This window comes from Fundulus heteroclitus, chromosome 1, assembly GCF_011125445.2.
Source record: "Fundulus heteroclitus isolate FHET01 chromosome 1, MU-UCD_Fhet_4.1, whole genome shotgun sequence".
NCBI lineage: Eukaryota > Metazoa > Chordata > Actinopteri > Cyprinodontiformes > Fundulidae > Fundulus > Fundulus heteroclitus.
The window spans coordinates 21,449,548-21,466,948 of record NC_046361.1 but is presented as its reverse complement, the minus strand read 5'-3'; the positions used below and the strand labels follow the sequence as shown (position 1 = coordinate 21,466,948).

Sequence of the window (17,401 nt, the reverse complement as noted above, 5' to 3'; positions counted from 1 at the left end):
TGATGATTTAAGGAGCGATGTCACCTGCCGGTGTTGGTCCGCTGTGTTTTATGAAGTCCAAAGTCTGCAGCAGCTGCCTACCAGTGAAATTTTACAGCACTTAATGCCTCCCTCTGCTAACATGCTGGTTACATTTTCCACTAAGACTTGGCACCTGCCCCACACTGCCAAAAGCCCAAACACCTGGTTTAACAGTCATATGACCAACACTAGTGGAAGGCTTTTGGTTGTATTTTAATTTCATGGCTGCTGAATGAAATCAAAATATGTGTGATGATGAGTGATTCTGCCCCCCTTTACCATATAACAACTTTACTGGCAGTTATTCTGGATTAGTGTGAGTTTTTGACTGTGCAATAACAATCACCGAGCACAAGAAGCCATGCCTGCACTGATGGGATGGTAATGACTATGTTATTACTGTTCCTGACTGGCCAGCAAACCGGCCAGACCTAAACGCCATCCAGAATCTATGATGTATTGTGAAGAAGAGGATGAGATACACCAGACCCAACAACACAGAAGAGCTGAAGGTCGCTATTGAAGCAATAGCCTCTCTGCAGACTCACAGTCTGGTATACCCTCAAGGCCATTCTGGAGGCACATGGATGAATTATTCAGTAGGCTGACATTTCTGAGTTGAGAATCCTTTTTTATTAGGCCCGTGTTGCAAATTATTGTTGTTGTTTGTGTTTTTTGTTATGGAAGTCATAATCACCTAAATAAATAAATAAATAAACACTTGAAATCTATCACTCTATGCAATAAATCTATTTAATGATTTTATATTTCTAATTAAATCACTGAAATAAGCTAACTTTTCACTAATTTACAGCAAAGCACCACCAGTATAGCTGCAGTATGCACAGACCAGCATCCTTCCATCGTATCCAAGCTGCAGCTGAGCCGCCATCATGGATGCAATGTTTGCACGAAGAGAGGACAAAGTGACAGAGCGTGCTGCAGAAAGTGTCATCCACGTTATTATAGCTTCAGGCTTCCCACATGGCTCTCATTTGCAACTGCACTTATGCCAACAAAACAGTCCCAGTTTGAAACAGCTCTGTTGTTTCCTAGTAACAGACAGCTTCCAGTATTTGCTCTGAGGGTGAAGGCTTTTTATGATCCATTGTGTACAGAGAGCACGCACTCGGTGAAGCAACACTAATAAAGTCATGTGAGACGCGAACAGCGCCTCGCCAAAGTTGAACATATTCCCTATCTTGTGATGTTAGCTATAAAGTTCACTTCTTTTTTTCTTCTTACGGAGATTGATACGTGCGTGCACTCACAAATCATGTCTTGATGGAAACGTAGCAAAAACAACATGATCGTAGCAAGAAACCCACAGAGGTCCTGTCTGGTGTTGGTCACACGGCGTGTAGGAGAGAGATCGATGGTGTGGAAGAAGGAAGTTCTGGTCAGATGAGACCTGAGCTGAACCCCTTGGCCTGCATGCGAAATGTCACATTTACCCTGAACACATCACCCCCACTGAATCTTGTTGGTCTGGTGTCGAGATGAGATCTCTGTGGTTTATGGTTTCCTGTAAAGTTCTCAGTAACTATCGAGTTGTTGCACTCTTTCTGTCTTGTGCAAGGTTCTATTTAAGGTTATAACATGTTTGGGAAAAATTGATTCACTGATCAAAAACACTTCTTTGGAACTGACTCTGTTGATGTTGAAATGTTGAGGTCCCTCAACACCTTACAGTTAAATTTAGTGATTTTTTTCGCATTGTTCCACATCACAATTGCGAAACTCAATTTATTTTATTGATATTTTATGTGGCAGACCACATAAACCAAACCTTGATGTGAAAGTAAAAGAGTACCTTGCTTTCATATATTTTCTTACAAATAAACTTACATTGCCTATGACCCTGATCACACCTTCTTCACTGTGAAACATGGAGGAGGTAGCGTCATACTACGAGGATAATTTGCTTGAGCGGGGAAATGGAAGCTGGTCAGAGTCGATGAGAAGATGGATGGAGCTAAAAACAGGACAATCCTGAATGAAAACCTGCTGGAGGCTGCAAAAGATTTGGTACCAGGGCGGGGAGTCACCTTCCCCACACAGAGCCAGGGCCACCATGTAGTGGTTTTAATAAAAGTATTCATGTGTTAGAACGGCCTAGTCAAAGTCTGCATCTAAATCAAAACCTATAACCTGAACTGAAGAATTGAGAATTGATGCATTTTGCAAAGAAGGAGCGAGAATTTGGTTTGCAAGGCTGCTATACCTTAAAAGGTCACAGCTGGCCGGCGGGGGGGGGGGGGGGGGGGGGGGTTGTTTTCACATTTTTGTTTGTAAAATGTGATGAAGTTACAATTTATTTTCCTTTCACTTCTCAGATATCCACACATTTGTGTTGATCTGCCACAGACAAAATCCAAAAAAAAAGTACATTGAAGTTTATGGTTGTAAAGAGAAATATTTCAAGGAGCCTAAATGTTTTTGCAACGCAGGTTTAGAGATTAAATGTATTATTGATATATGCTTCAAATGTGCAAAAAGTATATTTTCCATTCAGAATCTGTTCTTGTAACTACAAGTTCTGTATGTCGATTTGATTTGCGATAACCCTGTTTTGGTCACTGCCTTTATTATTTAGATTTTTGACACAATATTGTCCACGTGCATCACATGCCTTGCATACATAACAATGTTACTCTTCAGTTTTCATGCAATTTGACAACATCTTGCACACAAGACAATCCACTCTGCACCAGCTCTCAATGTTCATCCGCCCTCCTTCAGCAGTGTGGTTTCATACGTGTCGACACAGCTTCTTCTTTCTCATGACCTACAGCTAAATCTGCAGAAAACATACCTTCAGTGGTTACTGAAACCTCAAAATTCACACATTAGGAAAGAAACCTTTTTAATTAAAAACACATGATATTGAGGTGAAAAAATTAAATAAGCTTCTCTGAGCCACTGCAAAAGCAGAAGTGGAAGTCACAGGATTATTATAAGTCTGACATGTTGAAATGATGTGAGCTCTGACGGCAGAAAAGGTCGAAGTCAGCTCATAACTGGGTCTCATGCCAGTCAAGTGAAACCTTCGGCCTTTGGCAGAACGTCGTGACATTTAGAGTCAACAACACAAAAATATGTTTTGGGCTCTGGGAAGGTTTGCACTGCACTGACAAATGAATCCCCACTATTCATAAAGGGCAATATACATCTTTCAAGGAAACTATGTTCTATAAAAAAACAACTTTGGTCCCTTCAACGTGTTTCTTAAAACAGCGCCATCTAGTGAGCATTACCTTCCCTGCAAGCTGTGCTCAGTTGGAAAGTTAATTTTAAACTAACCTATCTATAAAAAGTCCGTAAGCTGTAAAACACCTGTTAAGATCCCACAGCTTGATGGATTATTTACGAAAACTAGGAGCACATGTCATAAGATGTATGCAGTAAATGCAAACTTGCTTTGTTTTGAATTTCATTTTGTCCACCGCAGAATACAAATTCATAACATAGATACACGTAAAAGCACCGGTTTGCAAACGTTATGTGGAATTACCTGATTATGCTTTAAAGCATGAGGTCCATAGAATCCTTCTGAGGTTAAAATCACCTCTGCTGTATACATGGAAATCCTCATGGTGTTAAATTGTGATGAAGATATTGGCCATGATAAACACACAGTTTCATCACCATTCATTCTGTTTTGTGGGTAAGATGTTTCCAAAGCTTTGGGATATTTATCCTAGCGTCTCTTGTGATTTATCAGATAACAAGCAGTGTGGGGGGAGCGGACTCCTCTGTGCTCCATTACGCTGGGGAAAAGATACACATTTATTGGCAAGAAATCTATTTTTCTTGAACCTTTTGTTTAGCTTTAATCTGATTTATTTAGTTATAGATTTTGGGCCAATATATAGAATTGTGGTAACTAGACTACCCTTAACAGAAAATCTTAAGGACCTTGGTGAGATCAGCATCTAAGATTTTCATTAACCTTAAGCAGAGTATTGCGGAGTTTCTCCTTTCATTCTTCAAAACAGCTTTTTCCTAACCCAATTATAGATATTATGACTCTTGCTTCAATAGATTCCATATATATATATATATATATATATATATATATATATATATATATATATATATATATATATATATACACACACACACACACATTTAATTTACGCCCCATTACTCCATTCAGGTCATGGGGGAGCAGAGTGGTAGTGCACATCTCCAGTGATTAAAGGTAGGATACACCTGGACAGGTCACCTGACCATCTAACAAGCACGCGCATTCAGACCTAAGGTCAATTAACCCAATAGAGAACTCAAACATGTGGAAAATTTGGGAAGATCATGTTGAAAAAAAAAAAAAAACCTAGCTGCGACTCAAAGCCAACACTCCTTGCTGCAAGGCACCAGTGGGGAAAAGTGAACCACTAACCCACGTCAATGGCAGCTTTTTACAATTTCATCCTCAAATTTAAGTTTGTGAATACAGTTGAGTGTAAAACTGCACCATTCTCAAAAAAAAAAAACTTTAAAACTGCCTAAATGTTGCTGCCTCCATCTTTACACCATTAACTTAACTGAAGGCCTCCTCATAAAGGAATAGAGTTCATAAGTGTGAAAAAAGTTGCTGTAGTCAACATTTAATTCTTTCATGACAGCCTTTTAGGAGGATGCTTTCACAGGTTTGGAAAAGTGAAATTTCTCAATTTTTAATGCAGACAGCTCAATTGTCTCCATCGTGTTTGAGCTGTCACTGTTACTTCAATCATGCAGAAAAACAAAATAACACTAGTATAGTGTGTCCAAATGTGACCTAAGGTCCAGTGTGGCAATATTAGGCTTTAATGACAATTAAAAAAAAACAAATCGAGATTTTTTTAAATTCCTGATTTTGTCAAAACCTTGAATATTCAAAGACATGGTTTCAGAATTATTGTCCGTCCGTCCGTCTTCTTCCGCTTATCCGGGGTCGGGTCGCGGGGGTAGCAGCTTCAGTAGGGAGGCCCAGACGTCCCTCTCCCCAGCCACTTGGGCCAGCTCCTCAGGAGGAATCCCAAGGCGTTCCCAGGCCAGCCGGGATTAGATCAGAATTATTGTCCCATCTATAAATCCAGTGATCTCTCCCCCCCCCCCCCCCACAAAAAAGGAAAAAACCCAATTTAAACTCTTACTGTAACAGCAATCGCATTAGTATAACCGTCTACACCTATATAAAAAAGTGGCAAAAAAAATGTATACACCATTTCTTATATATTTTATAAACCAAAACCTTTAATCAAAGTACAAACAACAACAAATGACAAAAGTAAAGGAATTAAGGTGGAGAAAGTCCATAGTGTCTGAGAGGAACAGCCTGCCGTCTTTCAGGGCCCGGATCATCTCCTCAGCTGCAGCTGACCTCCTCCCTCAGGCCTTCAGACATTAACACGGGCAGCTTCTGGTCCTCCAGCTCCTCTCGCTGGTGGCGCCATGCCACAGACACAGCGGACAGGACGCTTCACTTGGACCTCTGCCTCATCTTTCTCCTTTTGCGCTTCAGCCTGCACATGTAATTATTAGGAGGCAATGCGTTACAATTTACTCAAGACGCTTCACTATGCGTCTGACCAAAGTGCACCATGCGGAATCTCACCTGCGCATGCGCTTCTTTCTCCACTGCGAAGAAAACGTTTAAAGTCTTTTGTCAGTTATACTTTAGCATTGATTTAAATCACATTCATAACGAACACGGGTGAAATAAAACGTACAAGAAATAACGACTTTAACGGTACAATCTAACGCCTCTATATAAACGAATACTTCCTTGCCATGTTGGCTAGCATGTTAGCAACATTTCAAATAAACTTATCGCGACATGAAAAACAAAAACCACCAACCTTAGCTCTCATTTCGAGGGGTGAAGGCTGAAAGCAGAAAGAAAACGTCAATTCATGCCTTTTTGGAAAACGTATAACGAAGGATTGACTTGGATTCTGACGGCTACTTCTTTCACTTACCGAGAGCTAACGAACCGTCTCCACATCTAACGTCATATCATGGCGACGCCGCATTTAAATGAAATGTGACGTCAACAGTCAGGGACGCAAGATGACGACTGAAAGATGGGACATTGAGTTTTTCTTACCCTTAGTAGTAGCGGAAACAGGCATATATATATATATATATATACATTCAGATTTATATTGGATATATTTATTTACGTGACTGAATATGTAGAAGAGCAATTTTGAAAAACCTAGGAGCCAAAAGTGATGCCAAACACAGGCGTAAAAGCATAACACATTTCACCTTCCGAATCTAATAAATTTAGAGCCACAAATGTTACATGGCCTTTTGAAAAAGGATAACTTATACTGTTGGATAAGTATCTTATTTAGGAAATGTGTTCTCATTTTTATTAGAACCACCACTTTGTCAATTTATAGGTTTTAAAATGGAGAAAACCTTCAAACATCTGCAAAAAGAGAACAGGTACATTTTTCTCTATGGGATGTTGATATTTATAGAAAATTATGAGAGCAAGTGACAAGTTTAACATTATATACCTTCTTGTAGCAAATCCAAATTCAGAGCAAGCAAACGATAACTTTATTGGATAAGATATGCTCTTCCTCTGTTTTAATACGTTCATCACGTTTTTATAATAATTTGCCTTTTAAAATGTATTGGAACCCTTCTTTTATCAGTGTGGCAGTATTACAATGATAAAACCCGACTTGAAGCTTTATTTAAAAACAGACGGTGGGTGCACCACTTGAAATTTATTATGGATTTTAATTCAAATGGAGTCAAAAGTATAGATAAGGCTGAACAATGTCTGCAAGTTTCAAATAAGCCACACGCTCGTTTCCCTCAACTAGGTTCTGGCATAATTAGAACTGAATCGTGTACCTCTGATCTTACCAGAATTGGAAGTTTATATATAGCTTATCATTGTTGAATACTGCAATGATGATCTTTATTTTCCATTATACTGATGTCCCCGGTCCCTCAGTTATCTTAGCATTCCAAATATTGCATGCAAGTGGTCCTTGTGATTGCAATATTGCGCACAATGATATTGAAAGGTTTGTTATATTGTGGAGCCCCTAACTCCAGTGGTTGAAATCTGCACAAAGACAGCAGATAGCCGTAGATACAGGATTAAACGTAAGAAAAAACAAAGTGTCAGCAACAAGATGAGCTCGATAAAACCACATCTCACCCACCCCACTGACGAGCACTCTTAAAATAAACAAACAGGATGGTTGCTAAACGCAAAATGAGAAGTCAGGTTTGCTTTTTTGTGCTGAATCATGTTGATCTGGATGTCATGCTTTGGTTAAGACAGACGAGCAAACCTGACTTGTGTCCCACATGCAAGCTCTTGTTAAATAGCTGGTTTAACAGATTGAACTACAAGGCTGCAGGTATATGCCTAAAAATCAAGATTTTCCAAAAATATTCCAGGACAGGACTCCAGATCAACTCAAATCTGTCGCTGCTATTCTAAAGACCGCAGTGAATGTTTTCCATGGCATCTTTTAATATTAAAAATCATGTTAACTTGTCTCTATTAAAACTCTCACAAAAAAAAGAAAGAAACCACAACAAGTGCAAGATTGATGTCAGGTGGTCATTTTATTGTTTCCAAAAATAGTCTCTGAAACTAGGATTTACAAAAGCGCCCAACAATCTAACAGGTGTGGAGTTCTGGTGTAAAAACAGACGAGCGTCACCAGAGGACCGAAAGCCGAAACCTTGGCAGGAGTTTGAACCGTCCACCGCCGAGCAAAAGGAGGTTTTCCGCCCGACGGGAGCGTTTAACGGCATGACAGGTTTCCAGGAGTCACTTTTAGAAGTTGAGAGTTGTCTGCTGTAAACTCACACAATGAACAAGAGCACAGACCTAAAATGATGGTAGTGTGAATGCTGAGATTGAGCGTTATTCATCAGGAACAATAAAAGATGGGATAAAATTGTGTATGCCAATGACTCTGTCCACAGGTTAATAATAATTTCAAAAGGCCGTACCACCTGTAATCCTCTAAATGCCACATCACATCCTACACGCCGGCTCAAACCGGTTGCATTTCCCCGCATCTTTCACTGTCGTAACGGTGGAAACTGAAGGGAACGCTGAGAGAAAGCGGAATGGTGAAATATGCCCTCATCTAAGTGGGGAACTGGAGGCGCTCAGAGACAAATCTGGTTTTCGCCAACCGGTTTTCGTCTGCGTTGCTGTTGTCACCTCACTGGGAGCTTTTCTGGGGTAAATGTGCCTTCCAGGGACCAAAGCCAGATCGTCAGGTCGTTTTTTTTTTTTTTGTTTAGGATCACGTGTGGATGGAGGTGCCTGTAATGTAAAAGTCAGGTTTGTGTAGAATAAACGGGACTCGATGCCGTGTTTTATGTGTGTGTTTTTTTGTTGGGAGTGACAGAATTTCAGGAGCAGCTTCCTCCCAGACTGACATCAGAGGCGTTCACAGCAGCTACGCCCATCGAGTCCCTCAGACAGCCGGGACAGAAAGAAATGGTGACGTCTGTTCTTTGGGTCGTCGGGTTTCTGTCGCCGCTGACTGAAATCTACTCGGCAGCTTCGGTCTCCATCGCCTGTCCTGTGGCGTTCTCCACCGTCTTTGAAGCCTGTCGTGGCAGAGATGAAACCAGGTGTGGGCAAAAAGCTGGAAAACACATAAAAAAAACAAAAAAAAAACAACCAAAGCAGTCGGAAACTCACCTTCTTTTTCTTCTTCTTCTGAGCCTTGCGGCTGGCCGAGCTCTGGAGCAAAGCCTTTATGAAGGAAACACAAGCGGACACGTGAGGTAAAGCACACCGTACGCCGGCACACGGTGGAGGGGGGGGGGGCGTTTACGTCCCCGTCCAGGAAGCGGGTCCAACCTTCAGTTCGGGGTCCTCCACGTCGTGCTCAGAACTGTAGAGCTCAGGCTCGAAGAGGCTGTTGGTGATCCGCAGAGGTCCATTGGCCATGAGCAGCACGGTGAACTTGAACTGGGCCACAAACTCCCCTGAGCAAAGATGGAGGGAAGAGGAAGAGAGGGCACTGAATGGTGTGGAGTGGGCAGGAAGACAAGGAACAAAGGTTTCCAAAAAGGCCTATTAACCCCCTTTCTAAAATCCTAGATAGAAAAGTTCTTCAGTGGCTAGACTTTCTTAGCCTCGTGAGACCATCCTGATCTCGCGAGCTTTCAAGGTTTCACTCGCAGATCAGTCTGGCTACTTTCCGTTAAAGAAAATTTGGAGCCGTTCACCAAACGAACGTCCAATCAGCGTTGGCTTTGAGGCGGGTTGAGGTGTGACGCAACGAGAAGCGCGACAGTTCAGTCTAAATAACATGGCGGCTTCAGCCGATATCGTACCTATCGAGCAAGTTTTATCGGAATTACAGAGTATTTCTTCACTGAAAGAAGAGCAAAACACTGCTCTGGAGGCTTTTCTCAGAGGAAAAGATGTTTTTGCTCTTCTCCCGACTGGTTTCGGCAAGAGCTTGTGGTTGTGTTTTCGTCGTCGCTCTGTTAGTACGTCATATGCTTCGTTGATCTGATTGGTTTATTTGGCTTGTCTATCACCAACATAGGCCAATCAGCTAACCAGTATTTTCGCCCCTTCCCAAAATTACTTCAACGGAAGGTTTCCAGATGGATATGCGGAACAAATCTATCTGGCGGAGTCAGGTTAAGACTTTCTATACAAAAACTGCAAAAAAAAAAAAAAAAAACAGATGCAAGAAAAGGAAACGAGTGGCAATAGATGGAGGAATACATGGACGGACAGAAAGATGGACGTATCGGATGAATGGACGCAGACTGATGGGTAAAGAAGTCGATGCGTGTGAACAGCTTCTAAAAATACCGTTCTATGCTTATTCAAAACCTGGAAAACACCAACATATAATAAGAAAATACTAAAAAAAGGAAAATCCTGTCATTTTCCAGACTGCGTGACCCTACTGAACAAACCAGAATCAGATATACTTTTCTGTGACGTCAACCTGTAGAAATCTAGACAGACTGGAGATTTCCATCTCTCTGTCACCCTAAGCAACACTCCTGTTAATAAGATTGTGAGAATGACATCAGCTCAGATCCCGTTTCTGCAGATTCGACCTCTAATGGGAGAGAGGAAAAGCAGACAGAGAGACGGCCCATGGATCAAGAGTTTAACCTGACTCTGCTCAAACTGAAGAGTGCTAGCTGTTTCTTTTTTTTCCCAGTTTCACAGTATATTGAACCAAGGTTTCACTCAGCAAGACTCGTTTCTGCTTAAACCTCTACTTCAGCTGCTGCCCTCTCAGCTCCTTTACCAACGCAGGTGTCTGTGAAACTGGACGGAGCAAAGATAGAGAAAAAAAAATCCTCCGCAGCAATATTTTATATAAAAGTGACTCAGCGGGCACATTTATCTGCAGACGGGGGTTTACCAAATTTTATCTGATCGGATAGATTAGCAGAAACCACCCAGGGTGTCGGGATCGTTGAGTTGCAGATTTTTTAAGAGCAGGCCACAGAAAGCCCCCGCCCCTGCAGTGATCTAGATGTGGACTGATCTATGGTGCAGCTCCGAGGCAACGATGCGTGCCTCTACAGGACCAACGTGGTCACGGCCTCCCCAGCCCCCCCCAGAGCCCCCCGCTTACCCTCCTTCTCGTTCAGCACGGCGAACGGCTGCAGCAGCTCGTGTTTGGCGCACTCCACCACTCCCAGCCGGGCCTTGCCTTCGTCCTCGAACGCCCTGAGCAGGCAGAGAGTCGGGGGGAAAAGAAAAGAGGCGTCGGTGTGAGCCAGAGAACGCCCGCGGCGATATAATATAGACCAAGGGAGAAGACGGCACCTCAGGGTGAAGGGCATCGTGTCGAACCGTCTCTCCATCTCGCTGAAGAACGTGCGCGACGTCTTCATCTTCAGCCCGTAGACCTTGTTGGGGTCTCGCTTGTAAACGGTGGTCCTCTGGCCGCCGTCCTTTGCCTGCGCCATTTAACACATTGCTTAAGAATTAACTATAGCTCCCGCAAAACATTCCAACTGTGTCCGGTGTATCTGTACCTTTTATTTTATTTTTTATTTATTTTCATAGATCAAAATAGAAACTCAAAATACATCAATAGAATAAAAAATAAAAAATGTGATGGAGTGTGACAGAAACCCCTTAGGGCTTATACCAAAGGCCACACCCCTAAACCAACAAAACATCAGGCAGCTCACATTATGAAAGTCCTTTCATTCAAGAGAGAAAACAGAATAGACATGTACAGTAACATTATTTTTACATTTTAGCTTTCAGATTTCAGGGAGTCAATATTTGTAAAATCATACATCACTGTCTTTTTTGGATAACAGTATTTTTTTCAAAGACTTTCTACCATTTATTTCTGAAGATTCCAGATATTTTCCACATTCATTCCATAATTTTGCACCACGATGCCGAAAAGAAAATTGCACTTGAGTTTTAATACTTAACGGTAAATGAAAAGACAAAGCTTGTCTAGTATTATAAGAATGCACTTGGCAGTTCTTAACAAAATAATTCTTGAAAGTATCAGGAGACTGACCTTGTTTTATCATAAAAACAAAGGTACATGTTTGATAAATATTAATTTCAAAAATATTCAACAGCTGTAATTTGGAAAAAAGAGGAGCACTAGCTGCATCAACTTTAGAAAATGTTGCTAAGCGCACAAAAGTTTTTTGTAAAAGTAATATTTTTTTAAGATAACTAGGAAATGTACTTGCCCAAACAATATTACAGTATGACAGGTATGGATAGATTAATGAATAATATAGAGTTAACATCACAAAATTTCTAATCCTTCTCAAAATACCTAGAGATTTAGTGACTTTTTTGCAGACTGTACCAATTTGTTCTCTCTAAACGAGTTTGTTGTCAAGTTGAACACCCAAAAAACGAACAGTAGAAACTTTATCAATTTGTTGGTTTTGAATACAAATTCTTATATCATCAAATGTATAATTTCTGTGCCCAGCAAAAACCATGAAATTAAATTTTTTCACATTCAAAGATAACTTATTGGCTCGGAACCAGGTTGAAAATTGGGCTAGATCTCTGTTCAATTTCTCTGTAATAGTAGTCAAGTCTTTATGAGAGATTAGAAAATTTGTATCATCTGCAAACAAAATAGGTATTGTAGAACTTGTGACATCAGCAAGATCATTAATGTAAACTAAAAACAATAAAGGTCCTAGGATGGAGCCCTGCGGTACTCCAAATTGTATTGAATTTTGCTTTGAATCAAGACCATTCATTGATACATACTGATATCTATTTTTTACATAACTAGATAACCATTTATGAACAAAACCTTGAAACCCATATTTAAATAACTTTTTCAGTTACCTTTCCCTCTCCGGTGCTGATCAGCACATCCACGGCGTACACCTCGTGCACTTCGAACTCGGCCTTCTCATGGTCCTTTCTGTAAACACACACACAGATGCGGTGATCATCCGGCGGTGACGGAGGGGGAAAACGTCCGGCGTGGGACGGCGGGTTTGCTGAGCGAGCTCACCTCTGCTGGTCCGTCGGGTTCTGGATGATGGTTTTCTCCCCGTCGATCAAGTGTTGCTTAAGCTGATGAGACAGCATGCCTGCAGACGTCGAAGGAATAAAACGAGTAGATTGTCTCAGAATTGTATTCTTTTTTTTTATTATTATTTATTTATTTATTTATCCCTCTTTCTCACACCCACCTTCAATTGGGGAGCACTTGAACGACTTGGCGATCTTGTTCCAGGCTTCTGTGACCTGTGTGTTCTGAAGACACAATGGGAAGCGTTAGAGGATCTGCAAACAGTGAAGCCGCTGAGCGCTCTTTCAACTTCCCATTAACTCGTATTAAAGCTACAAACCTTTTCTACTGGCATTTTACGAAAGCATCTTACTCAGATTTTCCCGCACAGACCCTCACAAACTACATGCTTTTGAATTGCCCCCGCTAACTCCGACACCTCTAAATAAAGTCCAGTGCAACCACTTTCCTTAAGTAAAGGTGGTGAAGGAGGGCATCAATTCAGACGTTTATGGTCCAAACACAACACCCCCTGAGGGAAACACGGTGGTGGCAGCATCATGCTGGGGGGGGGGGAATAGAGCCAAATACAGGGACATCCTGCCTAAAAACCTGTTACACTGCAAAAAGGGAACTAAAAGTAAGTAAAGTTTTCTTAAAATATGTATATTTTTCCTTGATTTGAGCAGCTAAATAAGACTATTTGCCAATTGAATGAGAATTTCTACCCCTAATATAAGATAATTAGATATCCAGCACTTGAAATAAGATGATGGAGATGAATTGTTCTTATTTTAAGTGCAAAAATCTTATTCCATTGGCAAATAGTCTGATTTAGCTGCTCAAATCAATAAAAAACATACTAATTTCAAGATGATTTTACCTACTTTTAGTTCCCTTTTTGCAGTGTAGAGGCTCCAAAAAGACCAGGGATGCCCGCTGTCTACCTTTATAGCTGGAAAATGTCCGCAAACATACAGTCAGAGCTACAATTAAGGAGTTTAGATCAAAGCACATTCTCCTGCTAGAACGGCCTAGTCAAAGCCCAGACCTAAAGCCAAATGAATCTGCGGCAAGACTGGAGAACGGATGTTCAGAGATGCTCTCAATCCAAATCAACTGAGCTGGAGGCCTTTTGTAAAGGAGGACGGGCAAAAGATTTTATTCGCTGGGTGGGAAAATACGAACAGAACTGCAGCTGTAAGCGCAGCAGAAAGTCAACATAGAGCTTAGAGGACTGGGCGTGAAAGCAGCCCGGTTGGGTTCATCACCTGGTTGCCTGGCTTGACGAGCCGGAGAGCAGCTTCTGCGCACAGGTGAGCCGCTTTGATGACGTCAGCTTTCCGTCCCGTCACAGGGTTTTCCTGAGGACGACACCGGAGCCAGGTTAAATAAAAAAAACATCACTGCCTGCATCTGTGGCGGCCCAGCGGCGGGAACACACCTTGGTCGCTCCGACGACGAAGCTGTGAGCCACGTTGGAGATGAAGCCGTCGACGTGCACGCCGAGATCACTGCGCACACAGAGAAGAAGAAGAAGAGCAATCAGTGCCAACAGTCCCTTCCTGTCCCGTGGCAGCGTGGGCCGCACACCGGCAGCTTACATCTTCACCAGGTCCCCGTCTTTCAGGACGACGTCGGGGTCGCTCTTCAGCGGGGAGAAGTGGCACACGCAGTTGTTGACCGACACGCAGGTGGGGAAAGCGATGCCTGGGAAAGACAGAAAGCGAAACGAGGCAGCTGAGTCTGAGGCGACAGCTCGAGAGAATCTGAAGGGAAAAACTTCATCAACAAAAAAAGCATTTACCTTTCTTCATGTCCTTTTCCTTCTTGAAGATTTTACCCGTCTCTGCCGCGATGAATTCGTCTCCTTTTTGACAGAGGCTGAGCACGGAGACTCCGGCGGCAGCGGCCTCGGCTACTTTCTTCAAAGCCTCTGCGGGACAACACGAAGCCGCCGGCAGGGAGAGCAGTTAGAGAACGTGAAGCCTGACAGTTAGTCAAGCAAGTTAGTCAAAGCTTTTTATCGGGATTGAAATAAAATGCCATAGACCGAAAGAAAGCAGCTCGTCATTGTAAAGCAGGGGGGAGAAAAAAAGGATACATGGTTTTCTTTTTTATTGTTCATATTCAGCAGAGTAGCCAACCATTTGCAGCCTCTGACAGGTTCTCATTCAGGACCACCCTCCATTTATTATCCATCTTCCCTGTTGCTGCCGGAGAATGTGATCCCCACAGCATAATGCTGCCACCACCATGTTTAACAGTGATGTGTTCAGGGTGTGTCGTCTGATATATATATATATATATATATATATATATATATATATATATATATATATATATATATATATATATATATATATACACAGGGTTTTGCATGTAAGACAGACCTTTGTCCCGTTAACAGATGATCTTTTATAAATTAAAAAAAAAAGTCTACTACTATTCAAAGATATCACAGAAGAGTGCGTAACCGAAATAAATCACATAAAATCCCAACTAAGGCTTCGTGACTGTAACGGGAAAACAAGTGAAATGGTTCAAGGGGAAGAGGTTTGTCCTCAAATCAAAATGTAATATGTTAGAGCAAAAAAATAAGGCTTTTATCTGAGGCAAAAGATTGCACGTCTCCACGTTTTCAGATGCACGACAGCTGGTTTTAAGGCTCGGGTTTCAGACCTGATCCAACGCCGTCCTTTTTTGTTTTGGTTATCGTAAAATGAATGAGCCAACGCTGGACAGCTTGTCCGACAGCTGCATTTAAGCCCAACGCCGTCAGTAAATTAGCTGGTTTATACAATTATAAGCAGATCAACAGAGTCACAAAAAGGACACACCGTCTGTTGTGTGAAAGAACACGGCTGTGGTCCTTTCCAAGCGCTCTACAGGACGATAGTTTAGGACTGGGGGGATAAATCAAAGGACTAGGAAGTAAAACGTTGCTCAACAGTTTTAAGTCACCGGTGTCATTTGAGCTTAAATCTCTTTTCAGAGGGAGACCTGGCCAAAAGACATATTTTTTAATCACCTCAACGTTATTGTTATTTTTTTTGCTTGTGTAAACTTGTAAGTGGGGGTGGGAATAGGTTCAGATACACCCCGAGTAGCTGGTTGCACACGGAAACAAGTTGGTCCACACATTCCCATCTTGAAATAACAATTACATTTCAATTAAATTAAGACAAAATACACTTTTCAGTCCAGGTTAACACGGATTGAGCATTTTACATCATGTCATTACTTTAATTAAGATGAAATTATACACGTTTTATTTTAATAATTAAAAGTACACACTCCTCAGAGCATGCATTTAATCTTAAATATACCAAACTAATTATCATCTCTTTAATAAGACGCATTTAAATGCAATCTGTATACATAGGATTCAGCGGCAGGGTTGCACTTAGATTCCTGCTACGCTGCGTTTTCATTGTTAACTGATGGTTTAGCAGCCAAGGCTAGCTGCTAGCCTGTTAGCTCAGCCACAAAGCTAGCAGCCGAGCTCACGGAGCTGGGTTCAAGTCAGCGGAGCTGGGATGACGGAGTGATCAAGTCTGCGTCAGCGTCCGGAGCCCATCGCTTCTGGCTACCAGCGTTAGCTTTCTTCTCGATGTGACCCAGGTAGTGGTCCTCGCTGCGGCACATGGCACAGCAGCTGCGCCCTGGTAGCTGACATTGCTAACTAACGTCACACCGATCTGTTAAAAGCTGTTTGTTTGTTTTTTCTTTCTTACGGTTTGCGATCTCTGCTCCCATCTTGTACTTGGTGACCACCAGGTCTTCGGCGATGGTCTGCTCCTGTGTCTCATCGTCTCCGGACATGTTGGCAGTGTGCTGACCGCGAACTCAAGACCAACTTTCTCCCGGGTGGTTGTCAGGCAGGCAGCCAGTCAGTCGGCGAGCCAGACACAGAATGGACCACGCTGCTTCCGCGCTGCTGCGCGCGCCGCGCCGCTGGTGTAGCAGGAAAAGCTCCCCGGTCACACCGCCGGTGCAACTGTCAAGGATAAATTATGTTTTTTTTTTCCACAAAAAGTCAATATAAATCAACAGTGGTAAGGCACTCGTTTACCTAAACGACATAATTGCTAATATTTATTTTTCTGGTTAATATATATGCACAGGGGCTAATGATTTACGGTTTTCACCGTTATAGCTACGAAAAAAACAATATTACTCGCCCTCAAGTATTTTTTTTATTACTGAAGCAACATTAAAAGAGTTTATGCGTGTGATTCTTCAATTCAACTATTTAGGAAATAATGTGCTTTAAATATGTTATTTTACGACCAAAGAGGCTTTTAAAAACAGGGGTGTTTTTCTGCGGACTCCCCCCCGCGCTTCACTTCCGCCGACACCACGCTAACGCCAGCGTCCTGCCTGCTGCCAAAGACTCATTCCGCAGTCAAGATAGTTCACGTCTACTTCAGGCCATCGCAGTCCAAACTTTGGTACAAGAGGTGAAAAAAACACATTGGCAGTGCGTTACATCTAGAAGTCACTTTTTCTGAGTTCAATGTCAGACAAAAAAACATATATAAAAAATAAAAAAACACAAACAGCCCAACCAACCTGAATTTAGAAAAACAGACGAGGTCTAGCTGATCTCATTGTAGCCCCGAGTTAGCTAAAAACTCTGAATAACAAAAAATGGAAAAAAAAAAAAAAAAATGCGATCAAAGTTGAAGAAATAAATTATTTATGTATATTTAGAACACTTTTTGCAGTGGGTAGGACTGGTGCCTTGCAGCAAGAAGGTTCTGGGTTCAAATCCAACCCAGGGTGTTTCTGCATGGTGTTTGCATGTTCTCCCTGTGCATGCGTGGGTTCTCTCCGGGTACTCTGGCTTCCTCCCACAGTCCAAAAACATGACTGTTAGTTTA

At 41.9% G+C, this 17,401-nt stretch overlaps 1 protein-coding gene and 1 long non-coding RNA gene across 2 annotated transcripts; both read right to left on the bottom strand.

Moving 5' to 3' along the window:
- Window positions 1-5,240: 5,240 nt before the first annotated feature.
- Window positions 5,241-6,087, bottom strand: LOC105928960. Its single transcript, XR_001166364.3, has 4 exons — window positions 5,988-6,087; window positions 5,868-5,894; window positions 5,624-5,646; window positions 5,241-5,531 (listed from the first exon to the last, which is right to left on the bottom strand). It is a non-coding gene; the product is annotated as an uncharacterized LOC105928960 (long non-coding RNA).
- A 1,505-nt stretch (window positions 6,088-7,592) lies between these two features.
- Window positions 7,593-16,454, bottom strand: pa2g4b (proliferation-associated 2G4, b). The gene is made up of 13 exons (XM_012866535.3): window positions 16,253-16,454; window positions 14,323-14,451; window positions 14,120-14,225; window positions 13,960-14,029; window positions 13,787-13,879; window positions 12,697-12,760; window positions 12,516-12,594; window positions 12,344-12,422; window positions 10,823-10,956; window positions 10,629-10,723; window positions 8,873-9,000; window positions 8,711-8,764; window positions 7,593-8,616 (listed from the first exon to the last, which is right to left on the bottom strand). The coding sequence occupies exons 1-13, from the start codon at window positions 16,338-16,340 to the stop codon at window positions 8,557-8,559; spliced, it is 1,179 nt and encodes a 392-aa protein (XP_012721989.1). The 5' UTR covers window positions 16,341-16,454; the 3' UTR covers window positions 7,593-8,556.
- Window positions 16,455-17,401: the final 947 nt, after the last annotated feature.

Excerpts from the sequence above, each read along its gene's own strand:
- pa2g4b (XM_012866535.3), bottom strand. The coding sequence starts at position 16,340 with ATGTCCGGAGACGATGAGACACAGGAGCAGACCATCGCCGAAGACCTG. Across the intron at positions 13,880-13,959 it reads TCGTCGTCGGAGCGACCAAG|GAAAACCCTGTGACGGGACG; the intron begins GTGTGTTCCCGC and ends TGTCGTCCTCAG. Across the intron at positions 9,001-10,628 it reads CGTGCTGAACGAGAAGGAGG|GGGAGTTTGTGGCCCAGTTC; the intron begins GTAAGCGGGGGG and ends ATCTTTGCTCAG.